Genomic DNA, 25,632 nt, shown 5'->3' on the forward strand with positions numbered 1-25,632 from the left:
GTGTGGAGTTTCTCCATCAGACGCTGGCTCCGCAAACTAATCATTATCCTTCATTTTGTTTTTTTTGTTGTTTAACCAGATTTGCCCCATTAACATCGAATATCTATTTTACAAGACCTGGCCAAGTGTGGCAGCGGCACAGTTTCAAAAAAAGAGCAAACTTAACAGGGCAACATAAAATCCCAGAGTTGCGTAACATAGAAATGCTCAGGGGACCGTGTTTGCCACATTTCAGGCTTAAAGAAGATAAATACGCAGCAATCATGCCAAGAGTGGATCTGTTAATAAAAACACAGCAGTGACTGAGGCGTCGTGTGCTCCAGGCAAGCCAGTACTTTTGAATATAACACGCAACGATGAGATGATAAGAGATCCGCAGTTTGGGATGAATCTCAGAACCTCAGTTTGTGAATTTTTTTTCTAACTCATTCGTTTATTTTTTTTCATTGAGGCTCAAAATTCAGCATAATGTAGGGCGCTGCTGCTGCTTTGAGTGACCGATTGTAGCCTGAGCTGGAGAGAGAGCAGAGAGACACGACCTCCTCGTGTCCATATTTGGAATATGTGAGTGTGGGGAGAGTAAAGGTCACCCAACATGGCGACCCCCTGCAGGCTCCGCCCACTTTGGGCTTCATTTTTGAGGTTCCAGAATCCAGTGGGTGACGTCACAATGGGTTTGTCCATAGTAAATACAGTCAGTGTATCTCACATCTGTATATACATGCTCGCATATCTCATTCTTATGTCTACGTCTGGTTCATATGTTATTTCTTATCACGTGACTCTTAGACAAAACTATTTCCCTGTGGGGATCAATAAAGTGATCTTCAATCTTGAATCTTGAACACTTCCAACCAAATCCATCCACAATCCAGCCGCCATGAGATTTTGACATCCATGGTCACCAGAGGATGGATCCCAACGATCAATGGCCATAGAAAGTTAAAAGTTAGAATTTCTTTTTATTTTAGTTTTAGTGAAATTGCTAAATTTGAGCTTCAGGGTCCTTTCTGAACATGTTGACGCACGGAGAAAAAGAAATGTGTGACTCAGGTCCAGCACCACTGGAAACGGTCTCCATTACAACAAAACATTATAATAAACACGAAACCATAGAGCGGCTTCTCGGTTAGCAGCATATTACCAAACCACTACTGGGTCGATCAGTTTCTTCATATTTTTAACATGCCCGTTAGCATGTCCCCGTCGTCAGGGACTGAAGCTGTAACAGCATTGCTGCAGGTTGTTCCCTGCAGGTACCCAGATGACTCACCTGTTTATCTACAATCGGTGGCTTTTCCATTTGCTGCTCAGGTACATTTTCTTTGGCTCCGCGCTGCTGAACATTCACCTGGGGGCCCTGGTGAAGCTCGCTGCTAAACTCATGGCTTCATTCCACAGCCGCAGCAGTAAAACTCCTGTTAAAACTTGTCCAGGCGATTCTGCAGAGCTGCCTGCAGTGCTCTCCGAGGAGCAACAAACAACACTGGGGCTTTGCTTTGGTTTGTGCAGCTGGTCAGTGGAGGTCTTGGATATAAATATGAATGATGATGAAAAAAGCACTTCAGTTCATCCAGCGCTGTCGTCTTTAGAGGTTATAGCACGGGGTGTCAAACATAGGGCCAGCGGGGCCAAAACCGGCCCAGCAGAGAGTCCAATGTGGTCCAGGGTTATAAATCTGCAAAGTGCACAATTGACATAGAAGATATTGACTTTAATATTTCAATATTTTTTTCCACAAGGCTCCACAAGAGTTGTGGACGTAACACAACACTGAGACCAGGACCCAATCTGCAGATGGCAGCAATGTGCCACACACAACACATTTCAATTTGTTCATATATTGTGGGATGGGATAGTTAATTAAATGTAAACATTTTTCATAATGCACTTCTTTGCACTAAAACTAGGGCAGCCCTAAAGTTAAAGTATGCACTTTTGCAGCTTCAGTGCAGAATTTCTGAAGAATGTGATCTTCAAATAGAAAGTTATGGACGCACTGACAGGCAGCGCTGGAGGCGCCGCATTTCAAGCAGCAGCCGTTGCATTTCCACTGAAAACTTAAAGATATTCCTGATATTCTGTGCAATTCGAGTTTGACGAGTTTTTCATTAACACGAGATTGCGAAATGAACTGCGACATTGAGTATCACAATATGCGCAGGGATCACGCAGGGATCAGTTTGTCTTTGACCTGCGTGAATGCATCCGGGCATTGGGGGTGCAGCGGCCGGCGCTGCATCTGTTTTTAATCAATAAACCAGCTGTTCAGTGTTTTTCTTTTGCGTCCTAAACTGTGATCACTGAGTCAAAGCGTCCGCATGACTGCGCAAGGGCACAAAATCCAGTGGAAGTGATGACTCCTCGCGTTTATCAGATGTACGGTGGCCTGCCTCAGGTTGCGGGACATCACATGATGTGAAAGGCAGGGTGACTTCTGTGGGAGAAAATGAGACACAGACTCGGGCTGGACAGAGACAAGTCTGGCCAGTTTCACCCAAACGCTGCTCTCTCAGCTGCAGGGGGGAGTCAAGGGCCACCAGAGGCAACGCAGATCACCTGCTGCTTCCTGTTGCTTCTCTGATTGCTTTGGTCAACTCACTTGATTAAGCTCACCCCCTTCAGGTCCCACCAACACAAGAGCAGCTTCTACTCCAAGTTTTTTTTTTTTTTTTGTCTTTGTTCTTAAGAAATCCATTCTTCTGTTGACATTCTTACATATTTTCTGTAATTTTCCTGTAAATCCACAACAATTTTCCAATAATTTCCAAAAGGTTTTATTTATTTAAAAAAAATAAAAAAGAGTCTAATGGTGCTAATTAGTTTTCCCAGCTACATGTTTTATTTTCAGACTTTAAGATACAGCAAAACCGAAAAAAGAAAAGAAAAGTGAAACACTGCCAGGGCGTCTGAGATCAAACCATTCAGGAAGTGCGTTCATGAACAAGGAAGCCTAAAAACATCACTTCACATGCTTGGGGTGAAAGTCCTTCCATAACCTCAAACAAACATCTGCAAGCGTTGTATTTAGGGTTTTTTTTTGGGAACGTGTGCAGAGCCCCGTTGACAGCTTAAAAACGCAGCAGACGCTCGTCTGGATTAGCGTCGAAGCTGCCTGAGTCCAGGTGCATTCGAGGTGAACATCCTTTTGATTACTGAAAAAAAAAAAAAAAAAAACGCCACGTGAACCTGCCCGCACATTCGTCAACGTGGCCTGGACTGGTGTCACCGCGTGTAGGCGTCGCTTCAACCGCTTACATTTACATTAAGGTTGCAGACAAAAGATGCACGCCGTGCCGTGCCCAGCTGACATGTGAGAAGGCAGGAAAAGGGAAACCAGCCAACGGATCTGTCAAAACAACCCGCTACGCCTGCAGACCGTGACTTGTCACTGAGACACGCAGGGATCAGCTGAATTGTTCACTTGGCTCTGCGAAGGAGCTGCTTTGACAAGATCCGCCATAAACCACAAAGTATTATGATGTTAAAACAACCTGTCTGCGGCGCAGAAGTGCCTCGCAACGTACTGATGGTCGACGTGTCTTTCAACACCTTTTGTGATTTGGCTGCACGGTCCGACACCTCTCTGCTGTCAGAAGCGGGGGCCTCCGAGAAACACAATCATCAACCATCTCGGTATTTTTATAAATAAAGTAAATTGCCCTCTGGCAAATGAAAACATGTATGTATAGGGTACGTACGTATCAGACAGCCAGCTGGAATGTAACTTTAAACAGAAACACCCTTTTGTAAATTGGCGTTAGTGTTAAATTATCCTCTTGGTGTCTGGATTGTGGGAACAAATCCAAGAAAATGTTGTATAGGATGAGCCGCCGCGGACACCATGACGTCTAGTATGTTGAAGGGGTGTGACGGCTTGTTGAACACGTCACGCTACAGTTACACGGACGACATTTCTTCAACTTGACTAAAACAACTCTGATCAGAGATCCCAACTCAACTGTTGACAGAGGCGGCTTTTTGATAAAGTGCCTTCGCCCGGTGCGCAGCTCAGAATCAGATGAAAATGACAGAGATGTAACAGGAGATTTCTTTCCCCAACATTCCCCCAACAAATTCAAAAAAAAAAAAAAATAACACACATGAATTTAATCTCATTAAAAAACCCTTTTTCCAAACTATCCAGACGGGTTTTGCGACCGCATGGAACCAGGCAGCTACGATATCAGTGAACTGGATTTCGTTACCTGATATCGGCGCGCAAGGCCGACAAATCACAAAGCCCGTTTTGGTCTTTTTATTGCGTTTATATGATGTGTGTCTGCCTCACTCTCCATCTGTATGAATCCAGCGACTTGTCTCTGTGCGTTAATGATTGCCCAGATCATGACTCCATGAGGCCAATAAACCCATTTAGGGTAAACGGACGGAGAAAGACGGAAACAGAGTTTAATTCAAAACCAACACACACGCACACACAGACAATAACAGGGTTTTATTGCTTGGGTCGTGCACTGTATGTTGTAACCTTTTTATTTATTGACCTAGTTTGAGCTCTGTGTTCTCGTTTTGTTTGAGCTGCGCGTTAATGATGACATCTGCGTAAGTTCAGTTACTTTTATATACACTTTTATACCCGTGCTCATGTAGTAAATGATTCTTCTACCTGAGTTGGTCCAATTCACTGTTAGATGGTGCCCTCTAGTGGTAGACACCTCGAATTGCAAGTGCCATTTAGTGATGACTGGAGGGATTTTAGCCTATTCCTCACAAAAGAGGTGACTTCCTCCCTCCATCCAAAGAAATGCTCGCTAGGTTCACTGGTGATTCTAAATTGGCTGTAGGTGTGAGTGTGAGTGTGAATGGTCGTCTGTCTCTTTGTTGTCCGTAGACTGGAGACCTGTCCAGGGTTTACCCCGTCTCTCGCCCAGTGACATCTGGGATAGAAGCCGGGAGCGTTCATTCATTCACTCATTGTTTGTAGATGGCTGGAGGTTTACCCTGTTGTTGCATTTAAAATGGATGGTTTAATGTATTTTTATTCCTGGCTTTAAAAAAATTAACTTTTAAATACAAAAAAAGAAAAAAAACACAAACAAAAGAAGCAAACATCTGTTTATGTATTGACTGCGGAAGAGGATTAGCGCCACTGAAAAAAAATGCTTTTTCTTTTTTTGGAGTTCCGTAGCATTTAGCTAGCAAACATACTTTAGCTAGCAAACATACTTTAGCTAGCAAACGTACTTTAGCTAGCGAATGCACGAGGAGCTTACGTTCGTCTGCGTCACTCTGTCTGCGTCTCACAATGAAGAATTCTGACTTTAATCACAGAATTCTGAGATCAAAGTCAGAATATTTGATATATGAGATAAAGTCAGTCAACTAAAAATAAATAAATAAAAAAATAAAAAAAAATATTATTTGCTCTAACTACTATTTGCTTTTCAGTGGCACTAACCCTCTTCCGTAACTCACGTATAGGGGATTGTTGTAGCCTTTTTTTGTAGATTGTGGCGTCTTCGTGTTGTAGTTCTCTGTTGTAGTTTGTCAAAATAGGAGCACCACAAGCAGGATCCTGCACAGAAGCCCCACAAATATAATAATGACATTTCAAATATCAACAGCAATGTCCAAATAATGTTTAGTGCTCCGAACACCATAAATACACCAACAGTTCCACACGCTGCATAGTCCGTTAGTTCTGTTAGAAACGCTTACCACGAAGTCAACCTTGAACCTTCATGTCATGCTGCATTTCTGCAGATTTGTTCGATGCACATTTACATTTGAATCTCCCCTTTGTACATAGGCGTCTGTGAAGGTTCTCGGTCGTCGTCTTGGCTCGTTTTATTTCCACAATATGCAAGTCTGTACATTCATCACCGCACAAACTGATCGCTGGGGACGAAATCCTCTTAAACCCGTCCACTAGAACCGAAGAACTACTTTTATCATTTGACGTACATAGCTTCATTTCAAACCATCTGACTTCTAAGGCTAAAAAGTGAACGCTGTTGTTGTTGTTGTGAGGAAAACTGAACCAGTGACTGCACCTTCAGACACGGCCGTCTCTATACTCCAGCCAGTTGAGACAAGATCACTGCACTCAGGTGATTGAGAGACTACAAGCACATTTGGTGTTAAAAGGGGTGAATACCAACTCAATCCCCTGTTTGACATTGTATATCTTTAATTATTTGTCCACGCTTTGTAGAAGTCAGTTTTCTCCTTGACTGCAAAGAATTAATTTTAGCAAATTATTACCTGGAATTCTAAATTTTATTGATTCCATTTATAAAAGTTAACCAGATTTGAGAGAAATGCAAATTTGCAAACGCAAACTGTAGTAGGACAAAATAGAAAAAGCAGAAAAAACAAGTTTGAAATAGTTTCAAAGATTGGTCTCAAAAAGAGGACATGTCCGGGAAAAAGAGGACGTCGGGCCACCCTATAAAATATAAAGAAATACATCCAAAGCAGTGAATAGTTTGTGCATTTTGTGCCTGATAAGGAGGGGAAATAGTTTGAGGGTTTTCAACATTTCATACTGAAGCCATTCACATGCTGAGTTTTATATTTGGAACTCTTAAAATAAATAACTTTCGAAAAAAAAAAAAAAAAAAAAAATCAAAACTAAGAAATGACACGGAGACAGCAGGCATTAAATTGCACCAAAAACATTTTTTATTCTATAAAAGAAGGAGGGGAGGGGGGAAAATAATCACAACTGTACAGGGAGAAACTGACTTTTAAACACCATGAGTCACAGTATCAAAAAGCTCACGTTTTCCTCACTGATCTTTACACATTTGTTCTGTACAAATACAAAAAAAAAGGAAAAAAAAAAAGAAAATATTATTAATAATTGTATTATTATAATGATAACTGCATTGCACTGAGTAAATATAGTACTGGCCCATAAGTTACTGCATTCAAGAGAAAATACCTAAAGTCTCAGATTTGAAGTGGTGAGTCGAGGCACTCGCACGCAGACGGACACGGACCTCAGACTTGAACTCTGTCCCCGTGAAGGTCTCAGCGGGGACAGGTTGTTGTTATTTATTTAATTTTTTTTTACAGATTCCTGCTTTGAACAGAAGATTTCGAGGAATACTGATGAAAACAAGCAAAAAGGAGGAAAAGAAAAAGAAAAAAACACGTACACATGCGTCAGTCTCTCCCGGCCGTCCTCGGCGTGACTCTGGAGGCTTTAGCGCGCGTCTCTATAAATAAACCGACTGGGCTGAATGTGAATGTGCTTGTAAAAAACAAACAAAAAAAAAAATGTTGGGCCGATACAATTTCTCAATTTGACATGTGCTCTGTGGGGTAGAGTAAACTGGACACTTGTTTTCTCACCGACCTGCTGTAGCTTTTTTATATTAATCTGTCTCTGTAGCTAAATATATTTGAGGCGATTCTCAAAATTATCTCGGAAATAGTTCCTTAACAAATGAATGATCCGTCTTTGAACAGAGGTAACTGGACGTTCCTCGGAGGATCTCGGGTTACGTCTCGCTTGACTGTTCTTGGATTGTCAAGAATAAACAGAAAAGGCCGTTTCCTCCACTGCACTGATGTGGAGGCAGGAACCGGAGGAATTAACAAATCAGCGGAGAGCTGAGCTCCAAGTTTCCTTCATTTCGGTTGGCTTCGGTGATTAATTCTTTGTTTTCCTCAGAGAGACTTAACGAAACAGGGCTTTCAGCTTTAGCCGATGCTGAAAGTCGACAAATATGTTTTCGTTTATCACAGGAGTTCATTTAATCCGCCTTAAATACGCTAAAAAGCATTCAATGTAGCACCTGAGTGAGTGATGACTTGAATGTTTTGTCCGTCATCCATTTTTTTTTTTTTTTTTAAACAGGAGAAAATAGCTTTTAGTTGTCTCATCATTTCATTTTGGGACTAGTTTCTTTCAAACTGAGCTGGTTTCCTAGTAGCAGCTGTGAGTCGTCTCCCGTGTCCTCGCCTGACCAGAAATTTGACCCAAACCAACAACGTTTCACTGACTGGCTTCTTTGTGTGTGACTGTTTAAATTCAGGTCCAGTGCTGCAACACGGAGGCTCCGTCGCAATACGTGAATCCCTAGTTAATCGCTTTTAATGTGTTTTATCTCGGCGGGATGGCGGGGGTGGGGTCTTCCTTTCGTTCTTTCTTTTCTTTCTTTTTTTTTTTTTTTTAAAGGGACCCACCACCCCACCGTCTCACACACACACACACACACGCACACACACTGACATGCTCACCAACGTCACTAGAAGAAAACGAGAAGGCTACTCTCATGCAACACAAGTGTGCACAACACAAGTGGGACCATTTTTTTTTTAAGAAACTACGTAACAAATGTATTAGATTTGAAAACAAACCCAAAAAAAATTAAAAATTAAAAATAAAAGCACATGATGAAACACATTTCATCAAACCAACAGAGAAAGAAGAAGAAAAAAAGGATTTTTTTTCACATTATCTAGTCAGTGTTAAAAATAGAAATTCACCCGTTACATTAACTCTGCACTTTTTGATTATATACATTTATGTACATGGATTTCTCTTAATTATTTGTCATTGTCCTTAATGTCTTTATCAACAGTTTACAAAAGAAAGAAAATTGCAATCAAATGCATATACTCTTCTAGAAAGATGTGCTTAGTAACTTCTTTTTCTTTTTTTTTTTTACTTGAAGCAGAGAGGGGGGATGTTAAGGGAAATGGGAACATTGCATTGTTCTGCACTGCAAAAAAAAGAAAAAAAAAAGAAAAAAGAAGAAGAATAAATAAAAATCCCTCCAAGCGAGGGACTGAATTTAGCTGAAATGTTTCTCGTGATGGGACAGTTTGTGGACTGGACCCAGGCGGTTCTGGACCAAATTCAGTCACTCGGCTAGGACTGGGCTTTTATTTTAAATTTTCTTTTTTTTTTTTTTTTTTTTTTGTTTTTACAGCGTGCAGACCAAACAACAATCTGTCCATGGTGTCTCACAGCTCACAGGAAGCCGCCACGTCCGCCTCAGTTATCGTATTATGAAAAGTCGGATGTAGAACACTTTGCTCTCACTTACTAGCTTTTTTTTTTCCTTATTTTGAAATGACTGACTCCAAATGGCGAACGACAACTGCGTTTTTTTTTTTAGTCAGCGAGGCAACATGTCGGGGCTGATGAAAGCGTGTCCCTCTGATCATGGGCTTCACTTTTTCTCGTTTCTACAGAGGAGCTCCAGAGGTGACTTTGCTCTGCGATCACCAGCGCGGCCCGGCCTCCGCTTTAAGGTTCTTGTCACGACGCGTATGCGAGCTGCGTTACCAGGGGTGCGACTACCAGCTAAACACTCTACTACTGAGTTCAGAACAGCGCTTGGAGCGAGGTCCGCTTTATTTGTTGCATAATCAAGTAGTCCAGCCCAGATCAGGAGCTGAAAACAGCCCACTTAAGACATGGACAGGGTGGGTTAGAGCGCAGGGTCAGGGGGGTCAATTCTGCACCAAAAAAGACGCGTGTGAAGCATGTGCTAATTAGATTCGGGGGGTTTGTATTAAGGGAGTTTACACCTGTTGGTATTTTTTTTGTGACTCGACAGAATTGACCCCCACCCTGGTAGAAATGCTAGTGAGGAGAGCACTTATATTCCCCATGGTTTAAAACCCGAGACACTGCGGACCCTGACGGCCCCACACAGTGCCTGGTTTCTCCCAGAACCACTGACAGACGATCGAGCCACCGTGACTCCCGGTGGCGGCCATGTTGGCTCCACGGCCCCGCTGCTCCATCCCATTATTAAAACCAGCGCAAATGGCTTTTTTTTTTTTACGTTTGATATATCAGGACAGTTAAAAAAATACAAAATGAACTGCTTGGACGTGAATAACAGGATTCTGACCTTTAAAATGTCAACTCATTTGAAATCAGCTTTAAATCTGCCCACATCTGTGGTGTTTTAGGGCCACATCTGGCAGATTTCTCACCGTAAACATAAACTCCTCTGTGAAATTGCAATAAAATTAAGATTGAAATATGGAAATTCTCCACAAATAGCACCTCTCATTTCATGGTTTTCAGGTAAAAAAAAGAAATTGTGTAGCCGAGTAAGCGGAGAGCCCTCACAGTCGGTCTTCGGTCGAACTGTCTTCTGTCAGTGGTTCTGGTTTCGCCCTTACAGATTGACTTCGGTTATTAAGGCTCGACGGGCAAGAGGTAAAACAACGACAAGTGCCCGGAACACACACTCTTAAAAATCTTAAACTCTGATCATGTGTTTTGTCTCAAAACATGCACACTCGTCCACAGACGGACGGACACACACACACAGGCGCGCGCGAGCGCGCGCGCACACACGTGAACACCACACGCTAAGAACACACACTCGGAAAAAGCTCCCCCCATTCCCTGTGCGAGAGTTTTGCTTGAGTTCTCAATCTATTTGCTTCTCCTCTGTCTTTTTTTTTTTTTTCACAGCCTCAGAAAACAACAAAAGGATCTAAAATCATTTTTCTTTTTTTTCCTTTCTGTTTACAGCGCCAAATCTGGCAAAGAAGAACTAAATAAAATGTAGGACAGGACCTAAGGCCTTGTTTCAAAAAACAACAGCAACAACGACGCATAAAAAGCAAATACTGTTATCGAAGAAGAACCAGAAAAAGGGAGAACACAACAATGTGATTGATACGATGGGCACAAATGAATCTTTATAAAGTTCACAGTCTTGTAGCTCCCTGTACCAGGGGAAGGGGTGGGGGAGGTGGTGGGAGGGGGGGTTATACATGAGATCCGATGGGGGTGTGCAGGATGATCGGATTAGATTAAATTAGCCCCAAACGTGTTTGTGAAGGAGGGCGTTATAAATTCACTTCAGCTGCTGTGAAGAAAAATCACTGCATGCAAGCACACGCACAGACTCACACGGTGATATGCACGGTTCAGCAAACCCTCCATTCAAATTGGTGGCAGCGGAGTTTTCGTCACTTTTTAAGCCCTTTTCCAAACGGAACCCAAGGATCCCCAGGAACTTAAAGTTCCTTCCACGATGAAGGTAGCCCGACTATTTAGCATTTAAAAGCAGTGTACAAACATACTCTTTATATATATGTATAATGGAGTCTTAAGTAGCTATAAGGAAATTTAAAGAATTTGTGAACAGCAGGAACTTCTCCCGTAAAGACAGATTTTACATTATTATCCAAAGTATACTGTCATTTATTTGTATTATGGTTGGTCTCCATTTAAGCTCTTGACGTTGAAGTACATTATTAAACATAAACTGCCAGTTTTGCCATATGTTTAGTCAATACGATAAGGCTTGGAAAGAAATGTAAAATTCTTTAGTTCCTGAAAAGGTTCTTGGAAATGTTCGTGTGATGGAAAAGGGCTCTTTTGAGGCAAACATCTTGCTTTCAAAAATCCATAAATAAAATCTGGGAGTCACACAACTCTTTCCAAACGCTGGATATGTACAGAATTTACTGTGACAACAGAAAGCGCAGCTGAAGCGACGCGTCCGTCTTCCACTTCTCATTTCAGACGACGGCGACGGCGACACGTGCGCGCGCCATTCCTCTTTGCGTCCCCTCCCCGTCCTCCGCTCCTTTGGATGGATACATGTGATGTGACGGATGGATGAACGTCCCTGCTGCTGGATGTCCTTCAGTTCATCCTCCTCTTTCTGAGGAGCTGACATCTTGTGTGATTGAGGCGGCGGTCGGTAGAGGGAGGACTGTTTCGGGGTGGACGATGGTGGTGGTGGTGGTGGTGATGATGATGTAGGAATGCGCACACAGCAAAGGTCCTCACTTCCACCATTCACGCACACAAATGCAGACACATCCCCGATTATGCTGTGATTTCATGATAAAGAGGTGCAGGAGGAAGAGTCCTTTTTATATATGTGGATTGGGCTTCATATCCTGCAAGGGGCGCTACAGGAAAGTAGCGGAGGTTTATGGGAAGAGTGGGGCTCTGGTACAAGATATGCTGTGAGGGATTTTGAGAAATCAATGGGTCAAGAGGTTGGTATGAAGGGGGGCGGGCGGGGAAATCAGAGTTCACATCATCACGTGTCGGCGGCGGTGCAGGGAGAGGTGGTCAGACCGGGAGAAGGAGCGGTCGCACTCGGTGCAGCGGAAAGGTTTGATTCCTGTGTGCTTGCGGAAGTGTCGGGTCAACTCGTCGGAGCGGGCGAAGCGCCAAGTGCAGCCTTCCCAGGTACAGTGGTAGGGCTTCTCTCCTGGGAGGACGCAGAGGAGAAGGACAGGAGTTAGGGGGAGGAGACAGGATGGGACGGTTTAGTGGGGAGGAAAAAAGGGAATGAATGATTGCCTAAGACATTTTTTGACTTGTTACAATATCAATGAAAATACCAACGTGCTTGATAAAACTTCAAATATAACTTAGGCAATTATAAGGATTTCTCCAAGGTGGTTTCTCTTCCATCTTCCATAAAAGATTTTTCATTGCAACATGTCGAATGTTGGAAGAAACCAATGAAGATGCACTCCTTAGTAATGTTTTTTTTGGCCATTGGCTGTTTCTCAAATCTTTATGGATGCCTGTCTAATCTTCAAAGTTTTAAACGTTCTTGCCCCACCACCACTGAATGAATTTATCCAGAGAAAAAAATACTGAAGAACGAAGAACGAGGGCTCTAACTAGAGGTGGTTGCAATGTGCCGAGGCGTAGAACTAAATCCTCCCAAATGGCCTCATCGGTAAGAGGAACACATTCCTGGAACAAGCTACCACCACACATCGAGAAACTGCGCCAACTAGTTACTTAAAATAAAAAAAATCTCAAACATTGGTTAAAAATAAACCAGACATGTACTCACACAGCCTGAATAGTTTTCCTAATCTGATGCATACTCTCTGGGAACATGTTTTTTTTTTTTTAATTGTGGGTCAAATGTTTTGTCATAATATTGTCTGTCTGTGTCTTTTTTGGTTTGTTTTGACATTGTCTATCCGTGTCTGGTTCTGTAATTGCCTATTGTATGATTGTTGTTTTAGAGTCTTTTCTGTCTGTGTTGTGTAACTGCCTTGGGGCTATGACAGAAAATTAGCATTTGTGCTAAGTCTGGCTCATTTTCACTGATGACTAACGCATCAATGTTGATTAATGTGCACCATCCCAGTTCATTTAACTACTACTACTAATAAAAAAAATAATAATCACCTTTTGTAGTTTGGACAATTATTCTGAAAAGGCCGCATCACCTGAGCTGATACATAAGCTCAGCTGCAGATGTTTGAAAATCTATTCATCAATGATGCATTAGTTTAGTTTAGTTAAAGCAACTGTTATGTTTGTCGTGAACTGTAGTCTTCAAATAAATGCTGAGCCACCTAAGGTTACAATCAGAATAGTTAAAAATATGCAAAACCAATCAATCTGTTAATAATAATGTTTCACTTCTTATTTATTCTTTCATTCTTGCACATAAACTGTGACTTTAGGGATCACGATGATGTTGTGTAACACTGCCCTCTAGTAAATTTAGCAATTTCCATGGCAGTAAATGAAGAAGGTGAACGAGTTACAGACCCTCCCATACAGGAAGGTCAGGGCGGATGGACAGGCCAGAAATATATAACCCCAAAATGGACGTTCATCTTCTGCTTCAAACCAAAACTGTGATTATTCTATAACTTTATTGGATTAATATTGATAAAGAAGGCCCTTCTCCAGTAACTAAGCATTTTTCACTCACATCTGAAACCTGCATAAAAGGCTGCATCTGTATTGCAATATATTTATGTGTGGGAAGCTCTGGTCTCACCTGTGTGTATCCGTCTGTGGGCTTTGAGGTGGGAACTCTTGGTGTAAACCTTTTTACAACCTTCATAGTCGCACATGTGGATCCGCCGCCTCTTGATGTCCGGTGAGTCTGGATCAACGGGCTCCAAGTCCATGACCGACCTGAGGAGGAAAGAGGAAGGAGTCAGTGATGGTGAACCATGGTGGTAGTGCTTAGAGAAGCAGCTTTGGGACAGATGTGTGTCCACGGCCGAGCTCCTAACACCCAAAACTGCGCCGCAAACATGCCTGCCCACTCATCTGGTTCCACCCACTAATGTGTGAATGAATGGATGTGTCAAATCCAGAGAATTAATTTTGCAATGTGGGATCAATAAGGGAAATTCTTATTATGATCACTGATGAACACCCTAAAATGTGAACTTGATGCCTTGTTTTATGGTTCATCAGGCTCGTGTGAATTTGACAGCGACATCCAGCCACCAGGGGGCGTCAAACACTCACACCATGTTCAAACACAGCTGCACAACAGCTTCCATTTCAGCTTCGCTATCCGCTTCACTCTCCCTCTCTCGTTCCTTATTTCCCTAATTTCCGAGGTGCGCTTTCACATTCAAGCTAATCTCTTATTTTTCCTTAATAATAATTTGATAATCACGATGTAAATAAAGCTGATTGGGGGAGGGAAAAAAAACATTGATCTCCCAATCCGTTTCACAGGGAGGTGTGACAGCAAAATGCATTACGTAACGTTGTTTACACCCCAGTTCGGGGACAGCCCAGCCCAGGAACACACAGATACACATACAGCCGTTTGTGTGGCTATTGTGAGGACATTCATTCACACAATGCCTTCCCTAGCCCCTTACTTTAATAATAATCTCAACTAAGGGTCCAGCCCTGGCCCTATCTACAACCTTATTTTAACCTTTACCCTAAATCTTAACCAAAAATGTCCTCACTGTGCCTAAATGTCCTCACTCAACTCAAAAATTAAAGTGGTCCTCAGAAAGATAGCTGTACAAGAACGCACACACACTCACAAGTATAATCTTCCTCACAGAGACATAAATACCACAACCACACTTGCTCACTTTATTTCTATTAAACAATTTGTCCTCTCTTTTTGCGTCACACAGATTACAGAACTAACCGTCGATGTCCACACCCTGAATTTCAGTTACAGTCAGACAGCCGTGCCCACTGGGTGTGGCAATAGCTCCATCCTGACGTACAAAATGGACACACACTAGTGCTCCACTTTTAGGGGAGTCCTCAAAGGCACAAGAACCTCAACTTTACAAGTATTTCCAAGTGTCCGTGATTTCTTTGAGAACACCAAATGTCACCATTTATGAAGCGTGCGCTCATCGTGTGTACACAAAAACACACACTTGTCTTTAATGGGCTACAGTCTGGGCGTCTCCAGTGTCTTCTGCTGTACGGAGAGTTATATAAGGTTATATAAGCATCCAGTCATGGCAGCACTGCAGTAATGTAATTAGTCAGGAGCCTGCAGGCGAGGGAGGTGGCCCAAACAGAGACCAAATTTCCCATAAGCATAGCAGCGCGCTAGTGTCTATCTTCGAGGCCCTGCTTACTTGAGTTCTGGACTCTACAGCCGGCTGCCATCGCAAACCGTTTTTCACTGTTCGTCCTGTTGACACTTTACAGATACGTGAATAGGTCTGCTTTCTTGGCCGTATGATTTATTTATTTTTTCTTCTGCAGTACTAAGTCTGCCCTCTAGGGCAACAAGGCTAACTATCCCAACTCATATCCAACCCACAGTCTGCACAAGAGTATTTCAGGTAAATATTCCCGTCGTCTCACATCTCCCGTCGAGGAGGTGACAACTCAAACTTCAAGGCTGTTTTCTTGAATGTTTCATGCACATGTGTCCTGTGACTTCAGTGATCATGTCACAACTCATAGTAATGTTTAATTAGAAATGTGGCAGCATGCTCTAGCGGATTTATGCATTTTAATGGCAGCAAACGAGGACGTAAGGTGACCAGACAGGGAGAAGTTAAGGGTGGATGGATGGGCAGATCAAACCTTACCCTGTACAGTTCCTATTTCAAACTAGGCGGTGTTAATACTGATAAAAATTGGTCGTGCTAATGCTCTTGCTACTAATAGAAACAGTAATTCTGGAGACGCTTCGATTGCAGGAGTTGAGACTAAAAAGTTACATCAGGGATGCCCAATACGTTGATCACAATCTACCAGTAGATAGCGATGGTGGTGCAAGTAGATTGTGCGCCGTCGTCTATCCTCACTATGGCATTTAACACTTTGTCGATGTAATATGCAATGACGGCTAGTCTGAGACCTTCCCACGCATGAACGGTCAAACGCACAAGCTAACGAGTGAGCTAAGCAGTTAGCTTTCCAATTTATATTGACTAAAGAAGGTCGATAAAAATGATGAGTACTGGACTATGCAACCTTGGCCGACTCATTGCACTTAGTAAGGAAAGTGAGCATAAATGTACTGGTTTGCATTGTGCCAGGTATGAAAGGTGTGCCATTGTATGTACATCATTTTAAACTGGTGCTTAAAATGATCTGGCACCCCTGAGTTGCATGGCTATTCAAGCTGGAAGACTTGATGTAGTTGGGCTCTGATCGCTTCAAAAACATAGGTGACGTGCAAATTAGTTTGAAAACCTTCTGAGCACACAGACCGAGCACTGCAGCAGCTGCTAATGCTTCACCTTGATGTGGTATTATACCTTCACGTAATGCAACTTTCTGACCAGTTTCTGTCATTTTCAGTCCTGGGTTTTTACTTATGCTAGACAAACCCCCACGGGTGTGGTTAACAGTTGCGTTGTTTTGACCGTAGGTGGTTTGTGGCATGGACCCACCCTGCGTCGAGGCTCTGAACGCTGAGGGAGGCCGATCCGGACTCCGTGCCGCTCTCTGCGTCGCTGTCACTCTGATACTCCACCGGAGACGTTGAGCCTGGTTTGATGCGAACTGCAGAGAGGAAAGGACATAAGTAGGACGGACGGCAAGAGCGAATGGAGGGGCACAAATTGGTAGAAGCAATAGAGATTGATGAACAAAGAGGGTGGAAGGGACAGAAAAGGAGGAAAAGGGAAGGTAAAGAGGGGCGGAAACAGACAGAAGAGAGCAGCAGGGGGTTAATAACTTCTTAACAGCGATGCCTGGATTCCAGCAACTTATCAAGACAAAGACAAGCTCAGTGTGTGTGTGTGTGTGTGCGCTGAGGAGAGCTCTGCTACGCTGCAGAATTAATGGATCAAACTTGTGACATCTTTCTCAGATATTTCTCCTCAGGTTTCAGTCTCCTGTCTGCGTTAAAAGAAACACCTTCTGTTTCCACGTCAGCCTGCTTCCCGCAATGTCGAAGCGGGGGGACGACATGAACAGATGTTAATGAAAATGATTGCGAATTCACAGACAATGCTAATTAGCAATTAGGTGAAAATCTCTCGAGGCCATCGGGAGGCGCCGCTGGTCGTCCGCGGGGTTCGGCAAGCTGTTTAAAACTCGCACGTGGGAAGGGGGATATTTGTTTTTTTTTTACGTTGTGGTGATGCGTTTGAGATCTTGGCTGCGTTTTTTGGTTGCTTTCTCAGCACATCTCCATGTCAGCCGATGGGATTCATTTAGATGTTTAAAGTGCAGCACACATACAATGGGGACGCGTCTTCACTGTGGTTGTGTATCCATATTAGAGCAACTCTGATTCAGTTTTTGCTGCACTTTGCACGATTAGATTGGCCTGAAAACCTAAAGCAAACTGAAACCGAAGCGCTCCCCCTCCTCCTCTCTCTGCAGGAATGTAGCAACCATACAGCTCAAAGTCCACCCAGCCTGGAGTGAGACAGCAAGAAGGGGTGGAGTGCTGGTGGAAGGGTGACGCAAGGAATTTGGGTGGAGTGTATTTGTGTGTATGCGAGCCGTGTGGGGAGGGCCACACACCAAAAGAAGTGGTGCTCTTTTGTCTCTGGAGACAATTAAGCCGGCCCCCCCCCCCACCCTTCCACCATATCGGCCTTCCTCTTTCAAAGGCAAAACGGCCAGTCTCCTCTCCTCTCGACCCCTGCAGCCTCTCCTCCTCCATCCTTCCTCACCTCCTTGCAGCATACCTCCAGCCCCCACTTCCACCCCTTTCTTTCTTGCTCCCTTCCTCTCCCTGCGTCTACCTTTCCGAGCCTCCTCTCTGCCTTTCCTCCCACACGACGCACAGAGCCATCAACAAGCGAACATCAACCACCTCCTGCTTGTTCGCTTTGCAGGTACAGGGTGGAAGCAATAAAATATCTATGTTCCCATCTTCGCCTCTCGCTTTCTCCTTCAGTCACTTCCCACGTCGAGCCTCACATCTTATTTTACTTTACTTTATTTTTTTTTTGGTCTTTTCAGAGCTGCACAGCCCTGCCAGGCCGTGAAACGTACACAGAAAACAGACTTTCATTATTGAGAACAGAGAGCTCCTTCGCAGGCAACCTTCAGCACCCACCCACCTGCTCTGACTCGATAGATTGATGACCGTGGATCACACTAGTTAAGGGGATGCTTGAATGATCCTTGAAGGCAAACTCAATAAACAATTGTGTTAAAAGTAAGATGCTGTATAACAGAGCTCCTTTGTGAATGCAATGTTTGAAGGCACTTTTAAAGAGGTTGAGTCTTCCAAACTATTCTGAGAGATCATATAGTTTTTAAAAAAGAAAAACTCTGGTTGACCAAACATAGAAAATGATAATGAATAACAGTCATATCACCAAAGTGTCCCTTTAGTGGGGGGACATATCCAGCCGCTTCTAGCTGTAATCAAGTGGCTCACATTAATTTGGCTTCTTTAAAACCTTTCTGAATACCCGCTCTCTTCCGTTTGTTAAATCGATGAACCTGATCATGTGGTCACGTCCAACACAAACCCAGAAAAACCAGAGCAGAAACTCGTAAAACTATAAACATCAAGTCAAAGTTTCCATGAAACAGCGCAGCTAAGGAGGCTGACCCGAAAAGACCAAAAAGTCTGCTTTGGTTGGTCAGTCGTGCTCGTCCCAGGCGTCATTAAGCAGGAGAGGCGCTGGAGCAGGGTGGGAGATGAACATTTGAGAAAGCTGAGACGAAGGGAGCTACACTTGCACTTTTGCTTGAAGTTGTTTCAACATCTGAGGGTGATGTACGTCAGAAACTTCAAGAAACTCTACAGGTACAGTTGCCATTGTTTCAGCTTGTATTTTGGGTATACTATAACCCGGATGACTAAAAACCTTCGCAGACGACACTGGAGAAAGCGCTTCATCTGTGAGCCTGAACTTAGTACATGCCCCCTAGTGCAGGATGAATCATCAGTATTTTTAAATCACTTCCAGGAAAGTCCCAAACACCAAAATATCCAAAAATTCCTCTGTCATATGGGACATTATAGTGCATATGGACTTTAAAAGCAACTTATCATGAGTGTTGAGAAGTGTTGGTACGGAAGTCCAGGATGTAAAGTTACTCTCAAGCCCCCAAGAGACTCCTGTTTCACATTTACAGCTACTGAAACTAGTTATGGCAGTTAGATATTATCAATATTTCCTTAATGTGATGTAATACAACATAAATACAACGTTTTGACAGCACATTATTCCCCTGGGGGAGTCCTAATTGTGAACAGGCAAAGCTATCAGTTACAGACGGAAAGGCAGTTTTGATAGAGAATTGGACGATTGCTGAGGTTCATGTTCTTCTATTTCTATCTACCTATGTGCACACTTCAGTACAGCAGCAGTATATTTAAATAGATCACCTACTGTCACTGTGCATCACATTTGCACAGGTGAGCATAATGACATCAACACCTGTATATTTATGTGACAAATACCAGATACATGTCATTTTTCTTATCGAGCAACAAGAAAAGTATTAGCAAAGTCCCAGGAACTCTATATATACATACCTAAATCCATCACGTTCTACTCGTTACCAGGAAGTTGAAAACTCCTGTCATGAACGTCACAGACTGCTGAGGTTTTTGTGGGCATCTTCAGGCCGGTTTCTCAGCCGCGGACTCTCACAAACTTCACTGACTTCACTGAGAGGCTTCCCTGCAATTTGTCAAAGTTGTGTTGGCCTTTTTTTCCAACTCGCCTGAGCAAATACCAAGCCCCCCCCCCCCCTTCCCGTATTTACCCTGGGATGGATCGCACCTACTTTAACCTCTCCGTTCGCCATTGTTCGGCGTAAACCAGCCTCATCACCTGAAGTGGTCGAGGCTGATGTGACGACAGCTGGACAAATGGTGGCTTTCAGTGGGCGTCTGCTGTGAAGATTTACAGCTTGCTGCTGGTAACTGTTTACACAAAACTGATTACAGCACAGTGATGGAGAGAACTTGTCCAAGTGCATAACCCTGTCCAAGTTTCAAAACGCCAGATGAATAGTTACTGAGTAGTCCTCTGTAAATCTGTCATCAGGAAAAAGCGCCCTGCATGATCCTGTTTAAGAGATGTCCCAAGACGTTACGAACATGTGCAACATTTCTTTTCACAAGTGGACCTATCAATCATGCGGCGCGTATGGATGCTTCCCATGACGATGATAGACGTCAAGATACCACCAACCACAAACACTCACCATCTCCACAGGGAGATGAAGCGTACTCCTTGGGGACCGGGAATCCCCCTCCTTAGTGAGCCATTGCGACAGAGCCACTGAAGAATAATGATGGGCGTGTCATTCAAAGACAGACAGAATGGCACGGGAGCAAACAGATCTGGCAATCTAACCAGGCTATCAACTGCTTAGCGTCCCTCACTTTGCCAAATTTGCTGTTTAACCACCTCAACGTCCTGTTTCAACATGACGCATGAGAGACGTTCTGACTTGCTGTTTCACTGTGACTTAAAACTCCTCGAAACCTCAAAGTTTTTAATTTGGCGCAACGGTTTAAATTAGTCAAAACAAAACAATCAGACGAGAATATGACGCCACTAAGCCTTCAATGGTAGGATCGTAGTACTCCTGGTAGTCACGGTAGTTTAAATGGGGACAGTAGTAAAACTGTCATGCTCTGTGTCTTTTGTGTTTGTCCCAAAACTCACTTTGCATAACATACATAATTGTCTGACTACGTGTCGAAAGTTTTTCAGTGACGTCACCCAATCAGCAGCAAGCACATGCAGCAAGTAATAAAGTGATGAGAGCAGAGGCAATGCCAACTGGGTGAAGGGTCAGGTTGTTCTGTTGGGTTAGTTTTCTAAAACACTACCCAAGATAGAGAAGATGTCAGACGGTGTTTAGGAGTCGGAGGAGGGAAAACCGTTTTGTGCTTATCCGGCCACTGAGAGACGTGGTTCATTAAATCTATTTGGACCAAGTCCAGCTGTTGTGGTCTGCACTGACGCAGACATTTTTAGGGAAGTTCTACAAAGTTCTCTAATCTGTGGCTTAGGGTGGTTGCAAAAGAATAAACGTAGCTTAAGATCTTCTAAACTGGCTGGGTGACAGTAGTCCCAACGTGTACTGTGTTACTTTCTTCAACGTGACACTCACCGGATCCTTCCGAGCGCCCGTCGCTGCCTATAAGCGGCACGGTAATGGCCGCCGTGGCGACGCCGTCAGTAGGCATGGTGGTGTAGACAACAGGCAGCGACTGCACCACCACAGGGATGGTCTGCAACTGTCCGACCTTGCTGGGCATGCTGACCGAGGGGATTGTGTGGATGACGTGGAGGATCTGCTGGCCCCCGGCGCCCTGTGTGGCTAAGATGGAGCCCGGAGAGAGGACCTGGAGAGAAGGGGGGGGGGGGACGAGAGTTGTGATTGGTTGCTGTTGCCATATTGCGTCCAGTACTCGTGGGTTTGACAATAAAAATGCAGCCGGTGGGTGTTTGTGGTTACCATGGAGCCTATCGACTGTACGGTGGAGGGGACCGGTGTGGCGGACAGGCTGGGCTGGGTCACAACGGTGCTGGGCGCAGGGTTGACCACGGTGCTCGTCGTAGAAGCCGTGCGGGGTTTGTTGAGCGACAGGTCGACTGGTTCAGTCTGGTCTTCGGCGGGAGTCGGCTGAGGTGAAGCGGGCTCCGTCTTGCACTCTGTCTTCACCTTCAGGTTTGTTGGCTGTGAGCTGTCATCACCTACATCTGCCTGCTAGAGAGAACCAGAGAAGAATAAGAAAAATACACGAGATGATTAGACATGGTGGTCAAACTCTTGTTTTTTTTTTACGTGATCAAGTTTCCATTCACAAAGCAAACTGGTGTATTAATTAGATTTGTGTAATCGCAGTTTACACGGCATGCCAAGCAACAAGGATACACGCTGGTCTGATCGTTTAAAAAGACAGCAGGAGATAAACAATCCACTGTTACAGAAATAATTTCATTAGGGTTTGTTCTGTGTTGTGAGGCTGAGCCGAGGAGGGGACACAGACATTAAGGGTTTTAAACGGTCTGCGGTGCACAGATACCGACTGTTATCGGCAATAGGCAATAGATGCCATTACTGCACACTGTACAGAAGGGGTGAGAAAAAATATCAATATGGCAATATATTGCGATACTTTTTCTTCTGATACAATATCGATTTTAACTTAATTTTGTCCTAATATTGATTTTAAAAGAAAAAGTCACCAGCACCACTTTTTCTGTACAAGTGCAATAAATTGGGAAATGGATTGTTTAGATTAATATTGTTTTTTGATTCAGTTTGTCCAAAGAATTATCACTGATGTACACATATACATCACACTGTGTATTTTAAGCTGCATTTAAAATTTCTCAGTGAACTATGTAGAATATTGCAATATATTGCAATATCATAATATCACAATAATGTATCATATCGTGACTCAAGTATCGTGATACGTATCGTATCGTGAAGTCCTTGCCAATGCCCACCCCTACTGTACATTCATATATACTAAGGTGGGAACTGTTAAATTTCTTCCCGCTGGCTCGCTTGGATGAATCCACAGCTTCATGGTCTTTAAATAAAACTGAGTATATAAAAACTGTAATAAAGAATGTGAACTGAAAGATTGCTCACTTTGCTCACTAAGTGCATTCTTTTGTTGCATGCGCCGCAAACACAGTCAGAGAAATCAGATCAATCACAACAAGGAAGCATTTTGAGTTTTTTCTTTGTTTTGACCCCAAGTGTCATTTTCCATAAGAAACTATGCTGGCACTCATGAGTATTGTAGTTCCATTACTAATATAAAAATAAAATAGAAAAAAAGGATAATTCAAACTGAAACGTATCACGCAAAGCAAATACACTCTTTAAACGTCCAAAGGGCCTATTCTCTGTTGAATTTGCATTGATGAAAACCACTTCCCTAACCCGAATCACAGCGTAAACCTCCATTTTTCAATCAGTGCGAACCGGCAGTGTCTGGTTCATTTTTTTTTTTTTTCGTTGAGGAAGTGCTCCATCCAAGATAAATACTTCCACACAACCTGCATCAGGCTTTTTCGCATTACGCCCCAGTTCCCTCTGGCCTCCTCGGAGGAACGCCGCACCCCTTCGCCTCTCCAGCCACCCAGGGCTCAGCTGCCATGCAGCTTCGAGAGCACAGGAAACAATGGCTGCTGTGTGGCACGCTGTGGGGGAGGTGGAGGAGAGAGTGAGGGAGACAGAAGGGCTACATGGGTATAGAGAGAGGCTGGTACTGACTAAGAGAGGAGCGATGGAGGGAGGGAGGGAGGGAGGCGGCAGCAGTGAGCCTCCAGTCCAGGAATTGGCCTCCGTCCAGTTCATCTGAGCGTAGTTTGGCTGTGGGTGAGGAGGAGAGGGTGGAGGCTTTGCTGCACGCCCTTTTATCGGGTCACACAGTTCAGCTGCAGGCTGGGCTGTGTGATGGTGGACGAGGACACGGACGCGAGCGACTTGCTGCAGAATGTTAAAGCTGTAGAACGGTGGTTTTACATGTTATACTGAATTACAAGTTGCTAATTGCCAAGGAAAGGAAAGGAAAGGAAAGGAAAGGAAAGGAAAGGAAAGGAAAGGAAAGGAAAGGAAAGGAAAGCTGCACCGTACTTTGCTGAAGTGGGGAGGAATTCAATAGGCAAACAGGAAAAGAAAGGCGAGAAGATGAGGAAGGTCAAAAAGAGAAGAGAAATAGAGATCAGAGAAGAAGAGGGAACAGGGTGTAACATGATTACAGTGAGACCTAAATCTAAAAAAAATGAAAATAAAATGAAGTGTGAAAGAAGTGAGGGTGTGGGTGAGGCAAAGAAGAGACCAGAAAGGAAGAGAAATAGAGAGGGAGAAAAAAAGGGAGTGGGTGGGAAAAGCCTAGCGTTGCCATGGAAACTGGGAGCCATCAGCTGACTCCATGTTTTCCACTCGTTCCCCACCCACCACCAACTCCCTTCCCTTTCCCTCCCAGTCCGATCATCTTTCCTTTCCATCACCCCCTCCACCACCACCTCTCTCTACCTCTTTTCTCCCTCCATCATGACCACACCTCGTTCACCTTTCTCTCCCCCCCCCCACCCCCGCCTGCCTCTCCCTCTCCACACTCCCTCGCTCCGCACGCCAACCACACCCTCTCCTCTCATCCCCCCCATCGCCAGCTCCCGTTTCTACCCACTCGTCCTCTCGTCCTATCTTCCCCTCTTCACGGCTGCTTAAATTAAACCCACCACTCTGTGCGAAAATTCCCCCCCCCCTCGACCCGAAAGAAGAGGCTGAAAGGACCGACAGAAAAGAAAAACCCTCTCTCTGGACTCCTGCGAGCTCTGTGATCTGAGAGGGAATGAGATGGAGGACAGGGGAAAAAAAAAACAGAGAGGAACCCTTTCTGTGAGGACAGTGTGATTAGCTTCGAAATGAGGACGTAGCGAAGCTCAAAACCCAATGGGTGAAAAAAAAAAAACGTCTTGCAGCTTTGTACGGACACAGAGACGCAGATTTTTTCAGGGCATACCGATGGGTCTTCATAATTTAGTCCAGTTAAAAGGGGCTTTAAAGGACAAAGTTGAGATTAGCTTTTATTTAAAGAGACATTTCCATAAGTGTGACTTTGACATATCTGAATTGCCCACACCTGCACAAACGACTAAATGAGCTTGCACACTGAAAAAAAAAAACAAAACAGTTGTATTGCCAGCACAGAACATATAACGGTGGCAAGCTTAAACCAGGCTACGGCAAAGTGTGAAAATGAACCCACAAATTATAACCCTAACCCCAAAATGCAAATACAGAGGTATATAGAGGAATCTAAAAGGCGATTACTCCAAAGATATTATATTACAGGTGCGACAACTGCAGAAATATGTAAATATCAGTAAATAACTATCTAGAAAAAGCTTTCTAGTGTGCAGTCAAAAGAAAAAAAAAGATAAAAAGGAACTTCACAAATGTTTCACTCCCGGTGAAGTAAAGACGATTTGCATCGGTCGGGAGTCGTGAGTCAGACAAGTAAACGCGTCTGAAAACAAAACTGTTCTGAATGTAACACGCTAAATGAGAAAATGAAAAGCCTCGGCATATCCCCCCTCTATACCCCCTCCCCCTGCACCTCGCACTTCTCAGTTCAACTGCTCCATCATAAAATGGGTCACCCAGTCTTCGCCTTGCAATTAATTCATGTGAACTTGAACGAAAGCGGGTAGCAGCTGTGACTGCGGCGTCGAGGAAGCCTGGCAGGAAGAGAGACGTAACGCGTCCAGCGGACTTTCATCAAGTCGAACGCACTTCATACAGACACAGAAATTAGTGATTTATGCCTGGCCCTCGGTGAACTCGCGCGTCCACGGAAGACGATTTACGCCACACTAAAGTGTGCGTGATGTATGAAAATATCAGTGAGCATGACTGGGGTATTTATAACCTCACGAGAGCGAGAGAAAGATGCCGCTTTCAGCTTTTCCTTCCTCTTTTCTCACAGTTTGATCATGGCAGAAGGAACGAACCTGAGCCAAGGTCACTGCGTCACC

At 43.9% G+C, this 25,632-nt stretch overlaps 1 protein-coding gene across 2 annotated transcripts in view; it reads right to left on the minus strand.

Moving 5' to 3' along the window:
• Positions 1 to 6,622: 6,622 nt before the first annotated feature.
• Positions 6,623 to 25,632, minus strand: part of klf8 (Kruppel-like factor 8) — a 70,600-nt gene continuing 51,590 nt past the window's right edge. The window contains exons 3-7 of one of the 2 annotated variants that reach the window (XM_047607556.1): positions 21,584 to 21,832; positions 21,236 to 21,470; positions 16,579 to 16,690; positions 13,728 to 13,867; positions 6,623 to 12,179 (exon numbers count right to left, since the gene is read on the minus strand). In XM_047607556.1, the coding sequence (XP_047463512.1) occupies positions 11,998 to 12,179; positions 13,728 to 13,867; positions 16,579 to 16,690; positions 21,236 to 21,470; positions 21,584 to 21,832 (918 nt within the window). In that variant the 3' untranslated portion in view covers positions 6,623 to 11,997. Of the gene's footprint in view, positions 12,180 to 13,727; positions 13,868 to 16,578; positions 16,691 to 21,235; positions 21,471 to 21,583; positions 21,836 to 25,632 lie in introns of both variants that reach the window. The other variant, XM_047607555.1, reaches the window with a different exon arrangement.

This window comes from Mugil cephalus, chromosome 15 (genome assembly GCF_022458985.1).
Source record: "Mugil cephalus isolate CIBA_MC_2020 chromosome 15, CIBA_Mcephalus_1.1, whole genome shotgun sequence".
Lineage (NCBI taxonomy): Eukaryota > Metazoa > Chordata > Actinopteri > Mugiliformes > Mugilidae > Mugil > Mugil cephalus.